This window comes from Sus scrofa, chromosome 1 (assembly GCF_000003025.6).
Source record: "Sus scrofa isolate TJ Tabasco breed Duroc chromosome 1, Sscrofa11.1, whole genome shotgun sequence".
Classification (NCBI taxonomy): Eukaryota; Metazoa; Chordata; class Mammalia; order Artiodactyla; family Suidae; genus Sus; species Sus scrofa.
In genome coordinates, this window is record NC_010443.5 from 2,438,188 (window position 1) to 2,462,423 (window position 24,236).

General features: G+C 55.1%; 1 protein-coding gene across 1 annotated transcript in view; it reads left to right on the plus strand.

Moving 5' to 3' along the window:
* Nucleotides 1–24,236, plus strand: part of RPS6KA2 (ribosomal protein S6 kinase A2) — a 318,780-nt gene that overhangs the window by 234,363 nt on the left and 60,181 nt on the right. The window contains 4 exon segments of the mRNA XM_021086109.1: nucleotides 3,746–3,827; nucleotides 19,559–19,639; nucleotides 22,419–22,498; nucleotides 23,469–23,575. Of these exon segments, the coding sequence (XP_020941768.1) occupies nucleotides 3,746–3,827; nucleotides 19,559–19,639; nucleotides 22,419–22,498; nucleotides 23,469–23,575 (350 nt within the window).

Genomic DNA, 24,236 nt, shown 5'->3' on the forward strand with positions numbered 1-24,236 from the left:
GGTTAAGAATCAGCATTGTCACTGCTGTGGCACAGGTCGATCCCCGGCCTGTGAACTTCCACATGCCCTGGATGCAGCACCCCCCAAATCTCTGAGAAACAGGTGAAGCCTTGTGTGGGCAGAATCTCCTTGGAAGGAGAGTCTTCTCACCGTCCATACCCTTCCTTCCAGCCGTTATTGAACAAGACAGAAAAAGCCGCATTGAGATTAATCTCTTTTGATATTAACAGATAAATAAAATAAAGAGGTTCAAATCAAAGACAGAGGAGAAATAAAAGGAAGAGGCAGCGGTAACTCCTACAGATGTTTAACCTCCGTGAACTACTGACTGACCAGCGCAAGCCCTGCCTGTGTGCGGGGCCGAGTCAGCCACCGACTCGGCGGGTCATTGCCAAGGGGGACAGCAGCCGCGGGCTCGGGGCTCCCGGCGGACGAGGGCGCTGTGCTGACCCAACAGGACTCTGGCAGAAAGAGGCGTTGTTCTGGAAAACTCTCCCCGGAAGTTCCGTGGGATCGGTGGGCACGGGGCAGCCTCAGATACGAGCCGCGTGTCCACCCACCACTGGTGCTTATGAAGGTTTTGTAGAAGCAGAACTAACGATAAGGGGGGCCAGGCGTTGTAATGCCTCTTACTGTCTCACTCTTGCTCTCGGGGGGAGGCCCCACGTCCTTAGGCAGGACTGGGCTTCCTTTGCTCTGAAGAGGGAGGAGGGCCCTCCTGCAGGAAGCCTCTGGTAGGCAGATTTCCACGCTCGCCTCTGCCCCAGAGAGCCGGCGCTGGTGGGAAGCCGGCACCAGCTCACCTTCGTACCCCACGGGCCCCCGTGTTTCTTCTACCCTTCGGTGGCTGCAGACGCTGGAGACGCAGAAATGAATAAAACGCCACCAAGACCACCTCGCTTGAGCCTGCTGCTGATCCCACGGCGCTCCTGGGAACCATGCAGGTGGATGTCCTGTCACCCCAACTGCCCGGGTCCTTTACGGCTCTGTCCTCAGCCTCTGCTCTCCGCCTCTGCAGCTGGAAGGTTGTTCCTGGAACAGGAGCAGCAGTAACCCCTGAGGAGTGGGTCCCGGGGCGGCATCTCTCCCAGGGACCAGTCAGGCTTGTGGCCTCGGGCTTGTCCCTGGACCAGGCCACCCAGGGGCAGCCTGGGCTCCCATCTCCACGCTGCGTCCTGCAAAGCCCGGGGAGCCAGCCTGCTGAGGGATTTGCTGGGGATGGTGGTCACAGTTGGGAGTCCGGTCAAGTCATCACGAGTTCAGTGATGTGGTGCTTGGGACGAGAGGAAGGCGGCCTGAGCCAGATCGGAAAAGCCGTTGACACGTCGCAGAGGGAGAGGCGAAGGCTTTGGAGCGGAGGGCGGAGCCTCGGGAGGGTCCCTGAGAGCCTCTGGAAGGTGGGGAAGCCCAGCCTTAGCTCCGCCCAGCTCCCTGCCTGCCCCTCAGCCTCCAGGAGGATAAACTCCAGATCCGAACTGATCGAACCCCAGCCAGACACAGCCTGGCTCCCGTGAGTCCCCTCAGGGTGTGAGAGCAGGTCTTTAAGTGTGCGCCTTTGGGGGGAGTGAGGTCCCCTGGGACGGCCTGACCCCCCGGCAGACCCCTGCCGCATCCTGCCTCCGAGACAGGGTTGACAGTCCTGCGGCAGCCTTAGCGGTGGCATCGCCGCTCGCGCTCTCGGGGCTGCGTGAAGCCGGGCGCAGCTTAGGGAGGACACGGCCCTGCAGAGTCACAGGCTGAGCTGCGGAAAAGGCAGCTCTCGAACTAAAGCGAGGCAGCAGGCGGGAAGTCCGCAGGTTAAGTGTGAGAGTCCGGGTCGGCCCTGGCGCGAGGGGTCCAGTCCTTTGGGAGCTTATTTCTCGGCATCGCAGTGCGATCCTGAGTCGCAGGACGGCAGCCGAGGCTCGGGGGGCAGGAGGTGCAGCCTCTTCCCTCGTCTCACGGTGATTCTTACCCCTTTTTGTTGTTTCTCCCGAGGTGTGTTTGTCTCCCCTGAGATGCCCCACCTGCTGTAGGGCCTCGGCTGCTGCAGGCCTTGCGGGGCCTGGTGTGTGGCGGGAGTCTGACAGATACTGGTAGAATATGGGATTCTTCCTGTCCTTTTAAAAATAACAGAACTCATTTAAAAAAAAAAAACAGTGACGTATAAATAGCCATTACTGGAGTTCCCTCGTGGCTCAGCGGGTTAAGGATGTGGCATTGTCACTGCAGCGGTTTAGGTCCCTGCCGTGGTGCAGGTTCCCTCCCTGGTCCAGGGACTTCCGCCTGCCTCAGGTGTGGCCACATAAATAAATAAACGAATAAATAAAGACGGCCGTTACTATCAATCATCTCGTTTTTAAAGCCTGAAATACTGTAAAGAAAAAGGCTCATGTTCCACAGTCTGTGCAAAGATTCGACGTCCTTTAAACCAGATCTCAGTGCTCGGCTGCCCTGTGAACTTGGCCTTCGGCTTGGACTTGAGTGGACGGTCCTCCCTCCTCCCGACCCTGCGCAGGCCCCTCACGTGCGCGTTCGTGTGTGAGTTCACACGGCCCTCCTGATCCTGCGGGGACGAGGGAGGAAGCGGGTGTGGAAAAGAAGACGGGAAGAAGGGCTCGGGAGCTGCCAAGGCTGGACCCTCTCACCACCAGCCCTCCGGCCTCCCGGCCTCCTTTCTCGCTGTTGCGTTCTTATTTTGCAAGAGGGGTTTTCCTGCAGTTACCGTTTTCTGATTAGGAGAGCCTCGTCCTGGGGCTGCTCAGTCGTTGTCCCCGAGGTAGCACGGGGGACTTGGAAGTGAGCAAATCCTCGGCAGCTCCATGGGGTGAAGCTCCAAGCACACACGCCGGCAGCACCTGCGCCTCCTGACACACGTATCGTCTGCACGCGTGTCTCTATCACGACAGCGTATTTTTGCATCTGTTGGGAAACACTGTCCGGGAAAAAGCAAATACCGTTTTATCTGCATAGAAGGTGGGGGGTTGGGGATGGATGCTCCAGGTTGGTTGGTTGGTTTTCTACTAATTTTGTTCAACAAATGAGTGCGACCTTCACGCTCAGCTCTCAAACAGTTGTCCTTTCTTTTTGCTTTTCCTCCACGTTACACCTCAAAATGTGTTTCAGAAAATGCTAAATGTCCACAGAGTGTATGTGATGCCCATTTGGTCCAACTCGGTCAACTTGAACTCCTCGGAGCTGAAATTGGGTGAAGAAAGCTCAAGATAAGAGAACCTGCTTGAGAGTCAGTCTGTCCCGTGTGAAGATAAGGGAACCTGCTTATCTTGAGAATCTGAGTCGTCCCGTGCGACTGGCAATGACCCGCAGGCGCTCCGCCCTGCGGCTTTACACGGCATCTCCCGATAAGCCAGACTGATCTCCCTGGAAACCTCTGGGTGGTGCAGATTTTCCTGAACAACTGGTCTTTAAAAAAAAATTTGAAAAGAAAGAAAGAAAAGGGGGAGCGAGGAGGGTGGCATTACTTCTGATATAATGCGTTTGGTGGAAAGCGAAGGGCCGAGAGCAAAGGCTGACCCTTCGTGCAGCAGCACCCGGGCACCTCAGTTCCTCACGGGGCTGCGTAAAGGACGTGAGGCTTTGCCCGGCAGGCTAGACGCTGGGAAAGATTTTCCATTTTCCTTTGTTCCTGCAGCGTAGTTACTGGATTGGAATTTTCCAGCCGCCCTTGGACGTCCCCTTGTCAAGTCCCGTAAGGAAGATGAGGTCCCGTCGTACCAACTGCAGGTGTTGTGTGTTCTCTCCCCAGGTGTTCCTGGTGAGGAAGGTCAAGGGGTCCGACGCGGGGCAGCTCTACGCCATGAAGGTCCTAAAGAAGGCCACCTTGAAAGGTGAGGGTCGTCGAGGCCCAGCAACCCGCCTCAGCTGCTGCTGCTCACGGGGGGACAGGCGTTCGGCTCAGTGCTGCGTGATTCCTGTGTGTCCACACGTCACACTCTGATTGATGACACACAACACGAACACGTCCCCGAGTATCTAACAACCCCCTGCGCGCTTTCCAGGCCTCCGAGGGAAGCCGTGTTGTGTCGATAGCACCCTCCCCATATGCTCCGCCTTTTGGAGAACAGAGCATTGGCGGGGGCGGGGGGCGGTTGCAGAAACAGGTTGTTACGGCTCCTATCGGGCAACAAATCTGCCTAAATTCATCCGTCAGACTGGATTGCTCAGTTTCAAGCAAAATGTGACTCATTTTTCCCTTCTGTCCTGGGGGTGGGATTAGAAATACAGCCCAACACCAATGCCCAGCCTCTGTGTTTCTACCCCCAGGAAATTATAGGCACGTCACACAGGTCAAGATAAGCTCTTATGGGAGTTCCCTCTGTGGCTCATCAGGTTATGAACCTGACTAGTATCCAGGAGGATGCAGGTTAGATCCCTGGCCTCACTCAGTGGGTTAAGGACCAGCATTGCTGTGAGCTGCAGTGTAGGTCACAGACATGGCTCAGGTCCTGCATTGCTGTGGCTGTGGCGTGGGCTGGCAGCTGCAGCTCCGATGTGACCCCTAGCCTGGGAACTTCCATATACCACAGATGTGGCCCTAAAAAGCAGAAGAAAAATAGATAAGCTCTTATCTAAGATCTCTATTCCAAGCTCGGGGTCGTTTAGCCAGCATCTCATAGAACCGAGCTCTGACCACCCCCTGTTCCCTGTTGGTTGAGGGAGGGATCCAGTGCCCTCAATAGAGCAAGAAGGCTGAGCACACCTGGCCTGGCAGCTGAGAGGACGAAGTTTATTAGTCACCTAGACTCATCGCCTGGGGGAGAGGAGGCTTCACTGGGCACCACTTGGGGCCATGCAGGGCTGCTCGGGAGCAGAGTAAGTACCAGGGCCAGGAAGGCATAGGCTTTGTAGGAACAAAAGTGTGGGGTGGGCCTTGGTTCCAGGGAGGATGTGATGGGCTTGTTTGAATGGTTCTGTGGGCTGGCAGGGGACGCAAGCCACTTAGGTTGGAGAGCAGGTAAGTTATAGCCGGTCTGGCTTGTAGGGGAACCATTAGGGGGCGGGGGGGGGGTCTTTTCCTGTTGGGGTGGGGGGCTGTGTGTCAGGGCATGGGTACACAAGGTCTGAAATTCACAGATGTTGAGACAGACTTTTTTTTTTTTGGCTTTTTTAGGGCCACAGGTGAGGCATACGGAAGTTCCCAGGCTAGGGGTCGAATCAGAGCTACAGCTGCCGGCCTCCACCACAGCCACAGCAACGTGGGATCCGAGCTGCGTCTGCGACCCACACCACAGCTCACAGCAACACCAGATCCTTAACCCACTGAGTGAGGCCAGGGATCGAACCTGTGCCCTCATGGATACTGGTCAGATTCGTTTCTGCTGTGCCACATGGGAGCTCGGAGATAGACTTTTTAGGTCTTACATCGCACAGTCCTCAGCACCTGCGTGCAGGCGTCACTGAAAAATATGTCATTCTCTGCCTTCAAGTCCCTTACTGTCAGCCGGTAAAGACGATGCATTTTGGGCCACATAGAACCGACAATGTATGACGATAAATGCCTGGACCGAAAATGTAGAGACCCCCCCCCCCAAAAAATGTAGAGACCTAAACATCGCAGATGCGCAGGAAGACGAGCTCTTCCCCACGAGGCTCTGGAAAGACTCAGGAGGGTGAGGCGGGCCGTGGGGGGGTGGGGGCAGGTCTCCCGCGGGAGGTGGGAAGAGCCGACGTGGGCGGCAGAGCCAGTGGAGGAAGACACAGACACTGGCCGCTCTGGCCGGACGGGAGCCTGCGGCCGAATCACCCGTGCGGCTTTGGGGACCGTTGTTAGCAAGAGTCCCCGAGGCCCCGCTCCTGACCTAGGGGGTCCTCGTCTCTTAGGGCAGGGCCTAGAATGGACTTTTCTAACAACTGTCCTAGTAATTCTTCTGTACACGAAAATTTTGGCTTCTGTGACGTAGCCCTTCTAGCGTATTGCAGACACTGGCCTTTTTAACTCAGCCCCATAATTTAAGCCATGCTTTTTATAGTGAGCATTTTTTTATTGTAGCTACAATCATATTTCTAAAACTGTCTGTCAGTTGAACTTGGCCAAATAGTCTAAGATCCTCATAATAATATAATTTTCAAGAATTGTTTGTTAAAAGATGTACCGGAAACAAACCAGGTTTTGACGTTCCGTCCCCAAGTTTGAATGAAATAATCTCTTCAGCTACAGCCGTAGCTCTGTAGGAACAGAAGATCCAGTTAGAAATTCGTTAGTTCGGGAAGATCCGAATGGCTGAGACACGAACAGCATCTCTGGCACTTCCTCAGAAGTTGAACAGAGTTGCCGCACGACCCAACTCTTCCACCCCTAGATGTGTAACCAAAAGAGAAACTAGAGCATTCAGCTGCCCACAAACTTGTACGTGAAGGTGTAGGGAGCAGCGCTAGCTGATCGCAGTAGCCAAAATGTGGGAAACCCCCAGATATCCATCAATTTGTTCATAAGCTGTGGTACATCCACGCAGTGGAATATTATTTGGCAATAAAAGCAATGAAATACTGGAGATCCTGTTGTGGCTCAGCAGAAATGAACCCAGCTAGCATCCATGAGGACAGGGGTTTGATCCCTGGCCTCACTCAGTGGGTTGAGGATCTGGCACTGCCGTGAGCTCTTGTGTAGGTCGCAGACGTGTTTTGGATCCAGTGTTGCTGAGGCTGTGGTGTAGCCTGCAGTGGAAGCTCCTTTTTGACTCCTGGCCGGGGAACTTCCATACGCCACGGGTGCGGCCCTAAAAAAAGAAAGGAGTGGAACCCTATGCATATAGTTCAGCACATGGATGAACCTCTAAGACGTGTGAGCGCAAGCAGCCAGGCGCAGAGGTCTCCGTGTTGTCAGGTGCCATTTATATGAAAATGCAGACCAGGGACTCCACAGACAAGGAAGGTAGAGTCTCGGTTGCCGAGGCTGGGGTTTGGGGAGACGGGGAGTGGCTCCATGACTCTGGACTTTTTTGGGGGGGAATGAATGTGGCTTATAATCGACTGTGGCGATGGCTGAACAACTCCGCAAATCCGCATTGACTGGTGCGCTTCAAATGCGCGGATTGAGTGGTCAGTGATTTCTATCTCAGTAAAGCTGTTGTTTCAAAAATGCGCAGCTGCTACGTAACATGGCCATTTGCTGGAACCCCCTGTTTCACTCTCGAAGCATGGGGTTTGCTCTCAGACACGGAGGGCAGCTCCCCGTGGTCTCAGGCACAGGCGGGTCAAGCGGACGCTGCAGCAGCTCATCCTTGACCAGATGCCCCCGCGTCGCCCCTTCCGCCAGCAGGTCTGAGTGGCCTCACCTGCTTGCGCCCAGCACCCCAGCCTCTTCCTCTTCTCCTCCGGTCACCCTAGCCATTTCCTCTTTCCCACCAAGCACAATCTCACCCCCTCCAGCCCCCCGATGGTGGGGGGGGGTCATAGGAAAGGACTTGGAACCCGAGGGGAGTCTGCGTTCACCCTGCAGAGTCCTGGTCCTGCCTGTCCCCTCCTGTGCAGACACTCGTCTCAGGGACTTCAGCCTCCCAAGAGCACGCATGTCTCCACGTTGGTTTATCATCCAGCCCAGAGTCCTTGAGAAGGTGCTCCTGAGACAAGGCTGCCCAGACCAGGCAGGATATAAAGTTGTGTGTCCGGAGCAACCGCGATGCTGTTGAACGCGTGACCGCCTCCGTCGGCAGGAGTAGATGCCTCTGTGTGTACAAGTATCGAATATATGTCATCTCGTAGGAATCACACCCCGACAAAAGCAATCAGAGGATTATGGGGAGCTTTTCGTTCTTTCTTTCTTTCTTTCTTTCTTTTTTTAGGCCGCACTTGCACCATAAGGAAGTCCCCAGGCTAGGGGCTGAATTGGAGCTGCCACTGCCGGCCTACACCACAGCCACAGCAACACCGGATCCTTAACCCACTGAGCGAGGCCAGGGATTGAACCTGCGTCCTCACGGATGCTGGTCAGTTCCGTCAGTGCTGAGCCACAACTCCTGGAGCTTTTATTTTCTTCTCTACATTCTCTATTTTAAGTTTTCAACAAACATAAAGCGTGTTTGACTTTGCATAATAAAAAGTTATTTTTATAATATTCCACAATGATATGCTTGCTGTAAAATCATTTTTATGTGGTGAGAATGAGACATATAAGCATAAATCCAGAAGCTTTTCCCACTTCCTTGTGCTCCTTTAAAGCTAGCTTTCAGGAGGTCCCTGGTAGCTCCGTGGGTTAAGGATCCGGCACTGTCCCTGCTGTGGCGAGGATTCAGTCCCTGAACCAGGAATTTCCGTGTGCCTCGGGGACTGCTAAAAAAAAGAGAAGCCATGAAAAAAAAAAAAAAAAAGAGCACAGAGGGCCCCAAACAAACTGAACCCAAACAGACCCACACCAAGACACATCATAATAAAAATGGCAAAAGTTAGTGATAAAGAGAGGATCCTAAAGGCAGCAAGAGAAAAACAGAATGTTACCTACAAGGGAACCCCCATAAGAATATCAGCTGATTTCTCTACAGAAACACTACAGGCCAGGAGGGAATGGCAAGAGAAATTTAAAGTGCTCAAAGGAAAAAAATATGCAACCTAGAATACTCTATCCAACAAGAATATCATTTAAAATAGAAGGGGAAATAAAAATTTTTCCCAACAAACAAAAACTTAAAGAATACAGCAACACAAAACCCAGGTTAAAGGAAATATTGAAAGGGCTTCTCTAAACCAAAAAGAAAGGAAGGAAAGGGAAGAAAAAAGAAAAGAAAAAAAAAAGAGAAGCCATGAAACATACTATTGAGCATAATAAGCTCTTATTAATATTGTATGTGTCTGTTTAGAAAAACTGAAAAGACATTATTTAAGGATGCCTGCTCATTTAATGACACGTATTGGAAAAATGAATTTATGGGGATACCTGTAACCTCCATATTTTTCCATAGCTGACTTATGCAGTGGTTACAAAGATGTCTCCTTTATAATGTTATACATAACTGACAATTTGTGCGTTTTTTTCTATAGGCCTTAGGATTTAAATCAAACCAAAAATGTCTAGAATAGATGGAAGAAAAAAAACAAAAGCCAGCTTTCAAACCAAACGTTATTTTATGTCCTATGCTCTTTCACGTTTCGGAATGGTCCTTCCCTAAGGAATAGATTGTTTTTCCAGACATGCACATCAGACCTGAATTTCTTAAGAGAAATGTAACGATTCACAAGACAGGGCTTTGTGTGAGGCGGGGCTTGGACCCCTCCCCGGAGGGCCGGCCGGGGCAGCCGGGGGGCAGGGTCTCCGTGCCACCGCGGCCGCCCCCACTCTCACACCTTCCTTCCTCACGCGTGAGCGGAGAGGGCGGTTCAAGGGGTTGTTGAAGCCCTTTGGGCTCCAACGCCTCCGCGTTCCGTGAGCCTGCGGCGCCCACGGGGCCATAAGCCGCCCGCGCTCCTTGGTGCACCCTCCGTCTGCAGGCTCGTTGGTACATCGGAAGGACGCGCTGGAGAAGAGAGGAACGCGGCTGACGGGCACGCTCGTGACCGGAACCCCTGAAAGTACGGACCTCCACCCCAGGAACTCGCAAGGGACTTGAATAGCGCGATTATCTTGAGAGGGGGCGATGGGGGGGCCGGAGGGCAGGGGACGGCAGGACTCGGCCTCGTGCCTCCAAGACGCGCTGCCGGTCCCGGGGGAAGCGAGGGGCGCTGTCATTCGGATCCCGAAGAGCTCGACAGACAGATAATAGCCTCGGACCGCTCTGCTCCGCCTGTAGATGAGTTTGGATCTGGACCTGGCGGGCACCTGCCCTCCTTTCTGGGGAGAATGTCAGCTGCCGAGCAGCCATCGGTGTGACAAGCTGGCAGGCGTGGGCCGCCCCCAGGCTCCGACCTCCCCACGCAGCCCCTGGGGTGGAGCTGCCCGGCCCCCGGCCCTGAAGGGCCCTCCCGCAGTGTCCGCGGTCTCCTGTTGACAGGGGTCCTGGACCGAGACCCCACTTTGAGTTGTCACAGGTGACCTTTCTAAACAACAAGGTCCCCGCAGAAGGAATTCCGAAGGCGACGCCCCGCTTTGGGTTGAAGAGGAGTGTGGCTTAAAAAGACCTTATCTGCGTGTCCCCAGGCAGGAGGCCGCAAGTGGAGCAAGCTGCTCTCTGCCCCCTGCTTAGGGAGTTTGTCCAGTGGGGACACTGCCACCCACATTAATAAGGTGCTGCCTGGCCTTGGCCGCCAGCTGGAGCTGCACGTTCACAAGGTGCTGGCACCCGTTCAGGTCAGCGTCCCTGAGTCCTTGGTCTGGGTGTGGTCTGGGCACGAGAATCTGCACCCCCACCTCCCGGGTGTCTCTAGTGGGCTGCCAGCGAGAGGACCCGCCGGTGGTCGGGAGCACAGACGCTGGACCTCGGGGCCCCGTCCAGTGTGGCCTCTCCTGGCCGTGTCCCCTTGGGGACGCTCTCCCGGCCTCCATTTCCTGCTGCCCAAGTGAGATGCTGTCAGTAACAGACCCCGCCTCGCTCATCTTGACGTGAGGCTCCGGTTGTCAAGGATGTACGGGCTCAGGGTCGGCTCTACCACTTCCCGTCCTCTTCTCCATGAAAACTGGCGTGTTAGGACTCCCTTCGTCGAGGTTCTGTTGAGCCTGAGTGGCGGGAGTGAGGACGAGGCCGAGCGTTCACCGCCATCGGGTTAGAAAGACCTCCGTCCAGGTCCAGCCCTGCTTCCTCCAGCTACGGGCAGCGCCGTGATCCTTGTGTGGCCACCAGTCCTGTCGGTTCCTCAGCAGGCCTGGCACCTGCGGGGATCGCAAAACCCACCGGGACGGCTTCTTGGGTAGAACTCTCCCCTTTCCACGAGCATTGGGCCACCTCTCCACCGTGCGGAAGAGCGTTTATATGAAATGTGTCTTTGCAGTGATAGTTTTCTAATGGGACTTCATCTGTGTTCTCACGCCTAACTAGCTTTTCATCTGTTTTCCTCATAAGTCAACTTTCTAAGCCCAAAGGTGATACACTTTCCCGCTTTAAAGGAAATATATTGTGTTCTGATAACTCTAAAGGTAAAAATATATATTATTCCAGCAGCATCTATCTGTTGAGCAGGTAGCTAATAGACCAGCATGGTCACTTCAGTGTGTTTCATGGCAGCTGTGGGTGGGTCACCGGGCCCCTGGCTGGGAGGCAAGAGGGAAGTGGTCCCCTGAACGGCACTTCCTTTTTTTTTTTGTCTTTTTGTCTTTTTAGGGCCGCCCTCGCAGCATATGGAAGTTCCCAGGCTAGGAGTCCAATTGGATCTGTAGCTGTCGGCCTATCCCACAACCACAGCAACGCAGGATCCAAGCCACGTCTGTGACCTACCCCACACCCACAGCAACGCCAGATCCTTAACCCACTGAGCAAGGCCAGGGATCGAACCCGCAACCTCATGGATACTAGTTGGGTTCCTTAACCACTGCGCCATGATGGGACCTCCTGAACGGTGCTTTCTGATTGTGGGTCAGAGCCCTGATCCCTGCACTCGGAATGTCGGCGGCGTGTGCTCCAGGGAATGTGGAAGCTGTGTGTGTGTGTGTGTGTGTGTGTGTGTGTGTGTGTGCGTGCGTGCGGGGGTGGGGTGACCAGGTCAGAAATGAGGGGATCAAATTCCTGTGGATGACAACTTCTTAGAAAGAGTCCCTACCCAGAGCCAGCCCCCCCAGTTTCACCCCTCGGAATGTCACCCGCAGCACCATTTTGTTTCCTCTTCTCTGAGATGCTTGGCCTAAAAACACCGACTTAGGAGTTCCTGCTGTGGTGTGTGAGTTGAGGACCTGGCATCACTGCAGCCGTGGCATAGGTCACAGCTGCAGCTTGGATTCGATCCCTGGTCCAGGAACTTCCATATGCTGCAAGTGCGTCCAGAAGAGAAGAAAATTTTTAAAAATAATAAAAATACTGACTTAGAGACTAGGCTTCCATCGGTGCCCTCGTTTGAACAGATTTCATTTCCATGCCAGTTCGTTGGTGTCGCTGATGCACATCTGGATGATTTCAAACCTGGGGGGGGGCGGAAGGGAGGCAGATTCCACACTCACGTTGCAAGCGCCCCATGGCTGTTCTTATCCTCCTTTCACAAATGACGAAACTGGGAGTTCCCGTCATGGCTCAGCGGAAACGAATCCAACTAGCATCTCTGAGGACCTGGGTTCGATCCCTGGCCTCACTCAGTGGGTTAAGGATCCGGTGTTGCCCTGAGCTGTGGTGTAGGTCGCAGATGCGGCTCGGATCTGGCGTTGCCGTGGCTGTGGTGTAGGCTGACAGCTGTAGCTCCTATTCGACCCCTAGCCTGGGAACCTCTGTATGCCGCAGGTGTGGCCCTAAAAGACAGACAAAAGGCAAAAGGAAAAAAAAAAGAGGAAACTGAAGCATGAAGCAGCGAAGCCATTCATGTGGAATCACGTGACTTGGAGGGGGTGGAGTCTGGATCCCTGCTCCTCCCGTGGTCACGGGCGCCTGGGTCCGGCCTGTGCCCCACGTCCAGGGCACCATTTCCCGTCAGGACGCCTGCCCTGCTCTAGCCGGGTATTTATGCTCAGGGAGCCTCTTCGCAGATGATGTCAGACCGAAGGAGCACATGAGCGTCCCGTGTCACAGCCCTGACTTGTCGCTACGCGCCTCCTGCCTGTCGTGGTGTCGTCCATCTGTCCGTTTCTACCAGAACTGCTTTTCTTGCATTGGAGATAAAAAGCGGGAAATAGATGTTTATGTTACTTGCATCTTTACTGCCTGTAAATATGAAACTTTTCCCCACAGAAGGATTCTCCAGTAAAGAAGGGACAAGTAACCCTGTTGGCCTTGTTTGAAGTAACGCGGTTTTGGCCGAGCCCGTGGAAGTTCCCAGGCCAGGGATCAAACCCGCACCACAGTGGTGACAGCGCCGGATCCTTAACCTGCTGAGTGACACAGAAACTCCTTGTTTTAAATAATTTAGCATAAAGAAAATGGAAAAACAAATTTTGAGAAGCGGCGCCTGATACGATAATTGCCGTGGTGAGCATTTTTATTTGTGTTATTCATCACTGTCTGCCTTCCTTTCTTCTCTGGAGTAAGTGCATTTGGGCCACCGCGTGTTTACGACACAGCTTCCGGGGGGGGGGGGCTTTCACTGGGAATCAGCCCTCTGAAGGCTGAAGGACCTTGTGTGGAGACGGATTTTTATTCCGCAAACAGGAGACGCCTCAGGGTATAACCTCGGGCCTGGCAGGGTCTGTGGGCAGAGGCAGAAGGAGGTAGGTGGCCACTCCGCTGGCCAGAGCCTGGACGTCAGCACCCTGGTGACCGGTTAAAAGGCTCCGGCCTCCTTGTGACCGCGGCAGCCTGTGGACCCGCAGTCACGTGCAGCGTGTGCTGTCCTGCGCCCGGGTCCCCAGGGCTGTCACAGCCCCGCCCCACCGCCCTGCGGCTCTTCCAAGCTGTGCTGCCCAGCTGGCCATCTTGCCTTCACCATGACTGATGGGACCACACTTGTTGTTGTGGTTCTTCTTCTCTTGGCCGCGCCTATGGCATGCGAGCCAGGGATCAGACCTGTGCCACAGCAGCGACAGCACCGGATCCGTGACCCACTGAGCCAGCAGGGAACTCCCGCCAGTTTTTATCTTCCCCTTCACTGTCTTTGGAAACACGGTCTCTGTGTAATAGAATGTGGTGAAATACGGCGACGTCGTATCGGGCGTGATGTATCACATGATGTGAAGGTAGCATGCGTATCGATGGAGCTCTTTTAAAATCAGAACCATGCAAGCAATGGCGTCCAGCTCCAGCGAGAGGATTCCGGGCCCGCCTCATCGCAGGTGCAGCAGATCCATCCTCCAGAGCAGGTTCGTATTGTTACCAGGGATTCTGAGCTTGCAGGTGCTGAGAACTTCAAGGTCAAGTTCATGAGCGCTTCCAGCTGGCACTATGAGGTCGCATTCCCCGTTTTACGGAGAGTTTTGGTGACGTGCGTGCGAGGGAGGCAGGGACGCAGAGGGAGCCTTGCGGCTCAGAACCACTCAGGCTGCCAAGTCATTGGGCCGCCTGGCAAAAGGGACCTCCCTGCATTTCTGTGTCTCACTTCCCAGAGACCTCAGAGGACTCTGGGTCTCAAGACACTTTGTTAGGGCTCCAAGGGCCATTGGCCAGCTCTGTAACTCCTGGGCTCTGGCGCAGGCCACGCAGTGGAGGCGAGAAGACCAGCCCAGCACCTTCGATTCTGCAGGAGCTCACGGGTGAGGGCAGGGGACGTGCCCCTGAATAGTCTAATGGGGGGCGAGGAGAGGCTTGGAAGTTGGGGGCACACAGGCCCCACCTGAGAGAAGGGGGCGGGTTCCAGAAAGCAGCTCTGGATCTGAGTTGTGACCACACGGTGTGCGTCCCCTCCTTTTCTGGGGAGGAGAGCTTGCCCTTCGGGTGGGGCAGGTGGACAGGGGCTTCCACCTTCCTCTCAGCCCCAGAGGTGGCACCGCCTGAAGGCTGAAGGACACACGAAGGGCACAGATGGCCGCACAGAGCACAGCAGCCAAGGACAGCACGTCGCCCTCGTCCCCCGCCTTGAGGGCCAACCACAAGGGCAGGGCTGGTTTGAAGCACCAAGCGTTTTCATTTATCCTCAGTTTATTGTGAATCTCGAAATAGCCTAGAACATTTGGATTTTTGCATCTCAGGTCGCCAGCCCCACTCGATTCCAGGCTCACATGTGGAGCAGCAGAGAGTCAGTATCAAGGGAGGCTCCAGACGCTGGGCAGGCTGGGGACACCCAGCGGGAGGTGGCTGGGGACACTGCTCTCGGGCAGGCGCGGGGGTCCCACCATTCCTGTGCTTCGGTGACACAGTGACGTAACAACGGAGGGAGACAGAGGGCACCTCACTGGGCTCTCTTTTTGCTGCATCTCCATCGCAGACATCAGAACCCCTCGGGGCCCTTATCCAAGGGGCAGCGCCAGCTCCTCGGTGTCAGCAAATGAAGCCCGTTCTCTCCGTGTGGGTTTCCTTCTTGGTGGAGGGACTACTCCGCAGCCGTACATCGGGAGGCCGAGGCACGGTCCCAGGCCTTTGGCTCCATCCCTGGGGGCCTGAGTGACTGCCACCAGCAGCAGTGGGCAGTGGGAGGCAGGGTGTAGGCTGGCACACACCTGGAGACCCCTCCCCCTGTCGCCTTTGGAGAGCCGGCCTCTCGTTGTTATTTCACACCCGAAGGGCATTGCCCTGTGACAGTTGTCCTGTGACACTGTGGTAGCTCGGCCCTGGTCAGGTCCCTCGTTAGTCGTCTGCGGCGATCCAGTCCTCGCCCTGCCTGCTTCCTGCCCCCCTGGACCCAGTATGCCTGTGTGTCTCCAGTTCATGCCCTGGGGCCAGTCTTAGAGAACACGTTTGTGAAAGCATCATATCCCCAAACGATGCATCTTCTCTGCTGTTGACTGGGGTCTGGGTTTCTCCTGTGATTTGAGACACAGTAAGAGGGTGTAGAGATTGTGTTGATTTAGGCTCCTGGCCCTTTTTCTGTTTGTTTCAGATAATCTCTACATTTTTCGTTTGCCTTTTAATCGCATGACCTTTTGGGTGGGAAGTTTGTGGTTGTGCTTTGACTTGGTCCATGGGGCTTCCCTCTGCTCTTGGCTTCCGCCGCTTTTGTTCGAGAAAGACTCCCGCCCAGACATCATCAGTTGCGTGCTCATCTCTGTTAGCGTTTTCCCACTTAATTTTTAATATGTAACTTTTTTTGAGTTTTTTTTTAAGTTATAGCTGATTTACAATGTTGTGCCAATTTCTGCTGTACGGCAAAGTGACCCAGTCTCACACACACACACACACACACACACACACACACACACACCCCGGGATTTATTTTTGTGTAAAACGTCGGGAGAAAGTATATATTTATTTTCACGCTGTAATTGGACAGCCGCTTGGGAATTTGAATGTAAGATCTCATTTTCTAATTTTTCACCAGGCTTATCATGGCCTTGGTTTTCCATGACAAACACAATAATTAATGCGGGACTAACGAGCGTTCCTCATTTGCCAGAGATCTGAACTCAGCGACAGTGGCATCGGCCCTGTTCAGAAGGTTTGCAGATTATCTTAACCAAGGTCAGAGTGGCTTCGAGAGGAGATGGCCAACCAGGCGTAGGAGCAGGCCCCTCTCCTCTGCCACCGGCTTCACCAGGTCATGGGGGACAGGGCTTCTCCCCCCAGGAGGATGTGTCTTTTGGGGTGACAGCAGACCGCCTGTCTCGGCCCCGCTCTGCTTATCACTCAGCCCCAGGCCCCCCACCGTGTGGGGGGGCCCAGGCCACCCAGCAGCTGCTCTGGGAGACTTCTTGTCTGCCCCTGTTGGGAGGGGCGGTCCTGGGTCCCACGTCACCGACACGGCCGCCCTTCCTTCCTGCGGTCCTGCCTACAAGTTCCATCCGAGGTCTCCTTCTCAGCCTGTACATGTGTTTCGAGAGACGTCTTTCTGATCCTGCTGTTTCGTGTCCTCTCCTCCTTCAGGGGCTTTAGCTGGCATCCTCTGCATCTTTTATCCTGAGAGGGGATTTCAGCTTGGGTGTCTGTTAACACTCGTGAGACCCCTTCTTTGGGGGTTCACCCTGGCGGAGCCCCGTAGCTCGGGAGGGGCAGGGAGCAGAGTGCTTCCTTGTCCCGTCTCCTAGGAATTGCGCTGCCTGTGCCCTGTGGTCACCCTCCTCCACAGGACACTGGTGACCCATGAGAGCTGCCAGGGAACGAGCCTGTGTTGGGCACATCCTGATGGAGCCATAGGACCTCCTCTCTGCTGTGTCCCTGCAGTCGTGTTTAATGACAAGGCCCCTTATTTCACCTATACCATCAACAACTTTTTGAAAGAGGAATAGATGAAATGTGTTTTAATTAGAGAGTCGTATCAAAACTTCCAGAAGTCACACCGAAGGAGTCGCCCAGAGCTTTCGCTCACCGGCCGTCACACACCAGCACCTCACATCCCTCCAGAGGTGAATGTGCTCACTGCTGCGTCCCCAGAGGAAGAGCAGCCGCCCTCTGGGGGCCCCTGAACGGGGTGCTCACAGGCTCCGTGGAGTCATCGCTCGCCTCCCCTGGGGTCCTGCCTCCGTCCTCCACTGCAGTTACAGGGCATGGGTCTGCGCAGGAGCAGCCAAGCAGCGGAGTCGGGAGAAGGATCAGAGAAAGCCCCGAATCACCAGTGCGGTGAAGCCAGCTCCACAGGTGACCACGCAGTGAGCGTGCCTGGCCCTGCAGTGTGCACAGGTTGCCCCATTGTAGTAACCCCACCAGGCAGGTGCCCTCATCATCTCCCACCTACAGAGGAGGAGACTGAGCAGGGAGCCACCTGTGATCTGGGAGAGACGGAGCCAGGGTGTGCTCCAGGCTCCCAGCCACAGACCCAGGGGGAAGTGAGTGGCCAGGGCCCCGGGTGGAGCCTAAGGAGGCTGAGCACCGGGTGCAAGAGGAGGCTGTCCTGTGACCAGGAACAGGGAGGGCCTTCTGCTCTCTTTCATCATGACAAAATGTACCGACTACGATGGCCGCCGTCGTAACCATCTCTGAGTGGCATTCGATACATTCGTGATATGGTGTGACCATCGCTACTGTCAATACCCCAAACTTTGTCATCACCCCCAGGAGAAAGTCTGCCCCATAAACACTTCCCCTCCCCCAGCCCCTGGCCCCCACCAGAGACTTTCTGTCTGACTTTGACTCCTCCAGGGACCTCAGATAAGTGGAGTCATACGTATGTGTCCTTTTGAATCTGGCTTACTTCACTAGCAGAGTGTTTTTAAGGTTTATCCCTGCTGTAGCCTGTGTCAGAATGTTATTTTTCGGGGCTGAGTAATATTCCACTGCATGGACAGACTCCCTTTTGTTTATTCAGTCACCTATCGATGGACACTTGGGTTGGTTCCATCTCTTTGCTGCTGTGAGTAGTACTGCCGGGAACGTGGGGTGTACAATACCTGTTGGAGTTCCCATTTTCAGCTCTGCAGGGCATGTGCCCAGGAGTGGAATTGCTGGGTTGTATGTTCTATGTTCAACTTGGTGGGGACCCGCCCCGCTGTTTCCCACAGTGCCTGCTGCATTTTACCCCCTCTCCCAACTTCTCCCCATGCTGGCCAGTGCTGCTTTCCATGTGTGCTGAGTTGTGTGTTTGGTTTTGTTTTGTTGTGTTTTTGTAATTACAACAATCCTTTGGGAAGGACTTCTTAAATAAAACTTTGAAAGAAAGGCCAAAGTATGGCCGACTTAAATACCTGGTCCAAAAGCTGATATTCATGGTACTTGTCACACTTACACCTGAGAGAGACTCCTGCCGTCACCCGCACAGGGCCGTGGGAAACCACTGGGACCCACCCTGGACGCACCAGTTGCTTATGGGGATCTTGGAGTTGCTCTTATTCTCAGGTGGTGATTTTGTTTGTTTGTTTGTTTGTTTGTTTTTGCCTCAAAACTAATTCCACCTGCGTTCCCCGATGGCCACACTTTGTACGATGTCAGCACCAGAAAGAATAATATTGCAACTGGTCGCAACACACAGTCATTGTTTGTAAGTCCATAGTCCACAGTCACCCTCAGGGACAGAGAAAGAAGGAGTTTCCCTCTCCATCGCCAGTTGCATCGGAAATGAGACAGTTGCTGTTCTGTGACCCCCAAAGCCTCCGTGACCCAAGCAAGGATCACGTACAGCAGCCAGGGCTGAAGGCTGGCGAGGGGACCCCCAGGGCTCCATGGAAAGTGTCACCAGCAGGTTACTCGCTGTTTACATCCTTCAGTGACAGGCCAGTGATGTGCCAGCTTGACTCCTGCACCTGAGCGCCCGTGAGCAAGGCTAAGGAGGTCCCCGCCCCCACCTGCTGCAACTCGAGGCTCACAGCGTCACCTGGGATGTGTTTTTTGCCAAAAGTGCTTAGCCTCAATCTTACAAAACCTCTAGACCTAATCCCGGTTTGCAAGAAATACAGGAGTTAGAGCGACTGGTGGGCAACAGTCAGACACACACAGAACCACTCGACGAGGAAACCATCCTGGACTTAGCAAACCCACAAAAGCACAGGGGGGTAAAGATACGGGACCGTTCTCTCCCAGAAGCAAAAGGGGTAAAGCGATGTAACAACCAGAGGTGGTGTGTGAACCCCGACTGAATCTGAGGTTGGGAAACGAAGAGTAAGTGACACGGGGGCAGAGCGAGTGTGGCTTGACTATGGGATGATGCTGTGCAATGATGGTCAGTCCTGTTAGGATTAAGTAACAGATGGTCCTTGGCTTAGGAGATGCTGCGTGTAAGTGCACCAGGGGTCGGGTGTCACGGTGTCGATAATTTGTTGTCGGATTTTGGGCTAAAATATGTGTATGTGTAGCGAAAGGGAGGGAGAGAGGGATGGAGGGAGAGACAGTGTATCAAACGGACATTCAACAGGCATCGAATTCAACAGCCCATTCCCCGACTGAGTCCAACAGGCACTGGATCTGGGTGAAGGATTTAAAGGCAGTCTTACAACGTTCGTGTATGTTGGAAAAATCTTACAACCAACAATTGGGGGAACTTATTTGCATCGAGTGGCTTGTACCCCACCTTCCCCAGAATCTAAGTCCGCCTTTCTGTCTTGCAGTTCGGGACCGAGTCAGATCGAAGATGGAGAGAGACATTTTGGCAGAAGTGAACCACCCCTTCATCGTAAAGCTTCACTACGGTACATGCAGAAAAAAATAAATAACCTACTTTTCAGAGGACCTGGAGCAGCCCTCCCGCAGAACAGAGAGGGCGGAAATAGAGGGAGAGGCCCTCCTGCTCTCGGCGCCTGGCCCTGCCTCGGCGGGGTCCCCCGTTCCCGATCTTTGGGGCTCTGCTCCGAGGGAGGAAGATGCCCTGTGTGCGTTTGTTGGTTTGCTTGTTTGTTTGTGGCTGCATCCACGGCACATGGAAGTTCCTGGGCCAGAGACCCAACCTGAGCCACAGCTACGACCTACCTACACTGTAGCTGCGGCAACGCCAGATCCTCTTACCCACTGGGCCGGGTAAGGAATTGAACCTGAACCTCTGCAGGGACCTGAGCCCCTGCAGTTGGCGTCTCAACCCACTGCCCCACAGCAGGAACTCCTAAGACGCCTTGTTTTATCTGGCAGACCTCATCTGAGGGAGGAGAGGTTACCATTAATTAAATTATCATCGTGGATAAAGTGGCTTAAAAATAAGGACTCAGTCAAGCTAGACGAGGTGTGTCTCTGACATATTTTTGTGTTGTCTCAGCATGAAATGCCTTGTTTTAAGCATTTTAAAGATGGTAGCTCTTTGACTCCCCAAAGCACCCATTCGAGGTGGCCTGTTGTTTCCATTTTTCAGAAGAGAAAACTGAGACTCAGATGGAATAATTCCGATTTCTGAGGCCACGTGTCTCCGCTGCACACAAAGCCTCTTAGTTTGCCCTCTGCCTCTGCCTCCTCAGAGAAGCCCTGAGTGAAATCTTCAAGTGGAAAATCCTGAGCTGGTGACCCAGGGTCAGGGAGGCCGTGCGCCAGCTCACTCTGCCTGCGTAACTCGTGCGGGTGAAGCACCGGACAGGACAGGGGCGGATGTGAACTTTGTTGGTCCAGAGGCATGGGGGTGGGAGCTCCCATCGTGGCTCAGTGGTTAACGAACCTGACTAGCATCCATGAGGATGCAGGTTCGATCCCTGGTCTCGCTCAGTGGGTTAAGGATCCGGCATTCCCCTGAGCTGTGGTTCAGGTCGCAGATACGGCTTGGATCCCGCATTGCTGTGGCTATGGTGTAGGCTGGTGGCTACAGCTCTGGTTCGACCCCTAGCCTCGGAACCTCCATATGCTGTGGGTGTGGCCATTAAAAAAAGACAAAAAAAAAAAATTCCCAAAGGCATGGGATGGGGGGAGGTTGTGCACGACTTTCATACAAGTCTGGGGTAAAGGTGTGAATACTCGCCAAGACAGGAGGCCAGAGCTCTTTGTTGCTAGTGGACTTTTGTCTTTTTAGGGCTGCACCTGTGGCATATGGAGGTTCCCAGGCTAGGGGTCTAATCCGAGCTGTTGCTGCCAGCCTACACCACAGACACAGCAACCCAGGATCTAAGCTGCACCTGTGACCTACCCCGCCGCTCATGGCAACACTGGATCCTTAACCCACTAAGCGAGGCCAGGGATTGAACCCGCATCCTCATGGATACTTGTCGAGTTCATTATTGCTGAGCTATGGTGAGAACTCCTGGACTTCTGATGTGACCGAGAGCACAGTCTAGAAAGACTTGCTGGGAAGGCACGTGGCCTGTCCTTGCAGAAATGAGAAGAGCCAGTGCAGACGGGAGCTTGCTGGCCAGTGGCGACCAGACCCTCAGGCCGGGGCAGGTGCCCTTAGAGCCCAGCGTGGCCAGAGTGCCTCCTTCCACTGCTGCTCATTTGCTCGTGTCAGATCCGGTCCACATGTCGCTTCAGTTGGCTTCAGGGCATTTTTCTGAGAAGTTAAGGACTGGGGTCTTGGGCTTTAACACGCATGCTCCACGTACCTGTGAGATTGGTCCGAAGATCCCTGCTCTCCGTCTGCCCATCAAGCCCTGGACGGAGCTTAATCCCCGCTGCAGTTGACACAACTCCGACAAAAGGTTTCCAGCTCCAGGCTCTGTATTTCTCAAACCGCAGCATGTATAATGCTTTTAGAATTTACTTTCAGAAAATATAAAGTTCCAAGTGTGGGATGTCGGCCCACTTTCCAGCTGCATTTCCTACGTGTGTGGAATAGATTCCAGGGACAGACCGTCCAGCAGCCACGGCCATCCGTTGCTGTTGACCCTCCCGTGCAGGCAGCCCCTTGGCTGCCCCTGCTCCTGGAGGGCGGGGCCGAAATGTGAACAACACGCCCGGAGCTGCGGCACGTGGTGACCAGACCTAGAACCCGAGCCCCGTTGCCGCCAAGGACAGGGAGCCAGGCTGACGGTCCACGCGGCCGACAAGAAGGAGCAGGTGGAGGGTGTCCTCGAACCCCAAGGTGTCTGGACGCAGCACCTTGGGAAGGCGAGGAGACTTGTGCAAAGGGTCGGAGCCGGGGTCCTGCTCCTCAAGCAGACACCCGAGAGCAAGGTCGGCCCCCCAAGCCCTGAGTTCGCAGTGATGACGGAGCCGGAGGGACCAGGCACAGGCTCGTCCTGTCTCGGTCCATCCCCTTTTTGCGATTAACAAGGGCAGGTGCGAGAGAGGGAAGGAAAGCGGGAGGGAGGGCTGAGAAAATCCCCAGACGCTTCATGAAAGCCAGAGAGAAGAACTCAGCGCCGTCCCCAAGCTCTGCCCCCACACGCCGTCTCCAGCCCGGCTCCAGGGCTCTTTCTGAAATGCCCCAGTGTTAGAGACGACAGCTATTGCCCCAAAGAGAGCTGGCCTTTTTGCACCCCGAGTCTGGGCCCAGGGGAACAACGTCTGCCCGCAGGGGCCACAATGCCGAGATGCTCACCTCTCTCCCCCTTTCCGCAGCCTTCCAGACGGAGGGGAAACTCTACCTGATTCTGGACTTCCTGCGGGGAGGGGACCTCTTCACCAGGCTCTCCAAGGAGGTAACGGGGGCTGCTGTGGGCTTCTGCCTAGGGTTCAGGGACAGAGAGGGGCGGGAGGGCGCTGGGGGGGGGGTGCGCATCTGTGCTTCGGCACACGCGTGTGTGCAGGACAGGAGAGCAGCACGGCTGCCCAGAGCCTCCACTGCAGCCGCGCCCGTGCACTGATGCACAGACACAGATAAAAGCGGGCAGATGGGAATTCAACAGGGCAGCCCGCTGAATGTGCTCCCCGGTCCAGGAAAGAAATGCCCAGCCAAGAAAGGTGGCAGCCAAGCGTGGCGGACGGAACCGGAGGTTCCAGAGGCCAGAGGGCAGGGAGGGTTGGCCGCGCCCTAATGTCCCCGTCCAGGTCCAGGGCTCGGGGCAGGCGGCCTGGCCCGGCTCAGAAACATCTTTTGGTGACACAGGGGCGCTCCGTCTGCATTAGCCTGAGGCTGCACCACTCAGCTCCCCGAGCTGCCCTCATTCTGATCCCGAGCTTAGCAGGCAACCTTCTGATTATACTGGGTTTTCATACATTTGCCCTCAGAGAAAGTGAGGGGTGACATGGGCTCAGGTCTCTGTGACGTTGGCTTCTCGTGGTGCAGGTCAACAGTGGCTCCTGTACCCCTGGCTTCCTAGTCGGGTGACTGCAGAAATCACACCCAGCAGCGCGTTGTGTGTGGTAGAACTCAGAGAGGCAGGTGTGCATAAAGCCGGGGCGGGGGCGGGGGCGGAAGACGTGAACTTGAAGGGGTGAAGTTGGAGCCGTTTCTTTTCAGTCATCCTTGGGGCCCATTGTCCCAGCCCCTCCTGCTGTGGTTTAGTTGTTTGTACTCATAGTAAAATATAAACCCAGACGTACCCTCCAGAGCCGCATGGTTTGTGGGGCCAGAGGAGTAGGAGCTGTGGGAGCCGGAGAGCCTTGGGGCCGTGGGGGCGCGTCCCGAGCAGCCTGAGCGGAGCGTCTGAGCAGCCTGCTCTCCCCCAGGTGATGTTCACCGAGGAGGATGTCAAGTTCTACCTGGCGGAGCTGGCCTTGGCCTTAGACCACCTGCACGGCCTGGGGATCATCTACAGGGATCTGAAACCGGAGAAGTGAGTGGGGACAAGGCAGGGCCCCCCACAGCCTCTCTTGCTGCCCGTGTGACCGGGATGCTGTACCTAATTCCCTAGGGAGTGTGGGTCCGGCGGGGGCTGGGGCGTCCCAGGGCTGGCACCTGCCCCCCCACGCAGGGATTCCACCTGCCGGCCCCTGCAGGCTGTCCGGACACAGGTGTGGCTTATGCCAATTGGTCTGGGACGCCCTGTCCTGCTCTCACCTGGTCCTCGTGACACTCACTGAGGGAGGCCAGGGGAGCCCGCTGCCCCTCCTCTGCCCCCACCCCCGCCCCCTCCCTTGAGTGGGGCCCGACCTGCATTGGGAGCGTCTCACACATGGCCATCGGCCCCCACCTCGCTAGCTCATCTCTTCCAGGCCAGCCCTGCCCCCGCTCCAGGTTTGGGAAGCCCTTCCACCTGCCTCCCAGCCCATTTCCAGGTGACAGGTCCGATCGGCTGTTCCGCGAGCTTTTCCCAAAGACAGTGGCACCAGATTCCCGAGCCCAAGTTCCAGGAAGAGTCGAGTATCTTTGGCAACAGAAGCCCCTCCCGATAACAGGGTTCTTATTTCGGGTCTTTTCCTGGTGTCTTCCGCACAGAGCTGACCCAGAAACCAGGAGGGATCCCCTCGAGAAGGGGAGCCAGAGGGTGCTGTTAG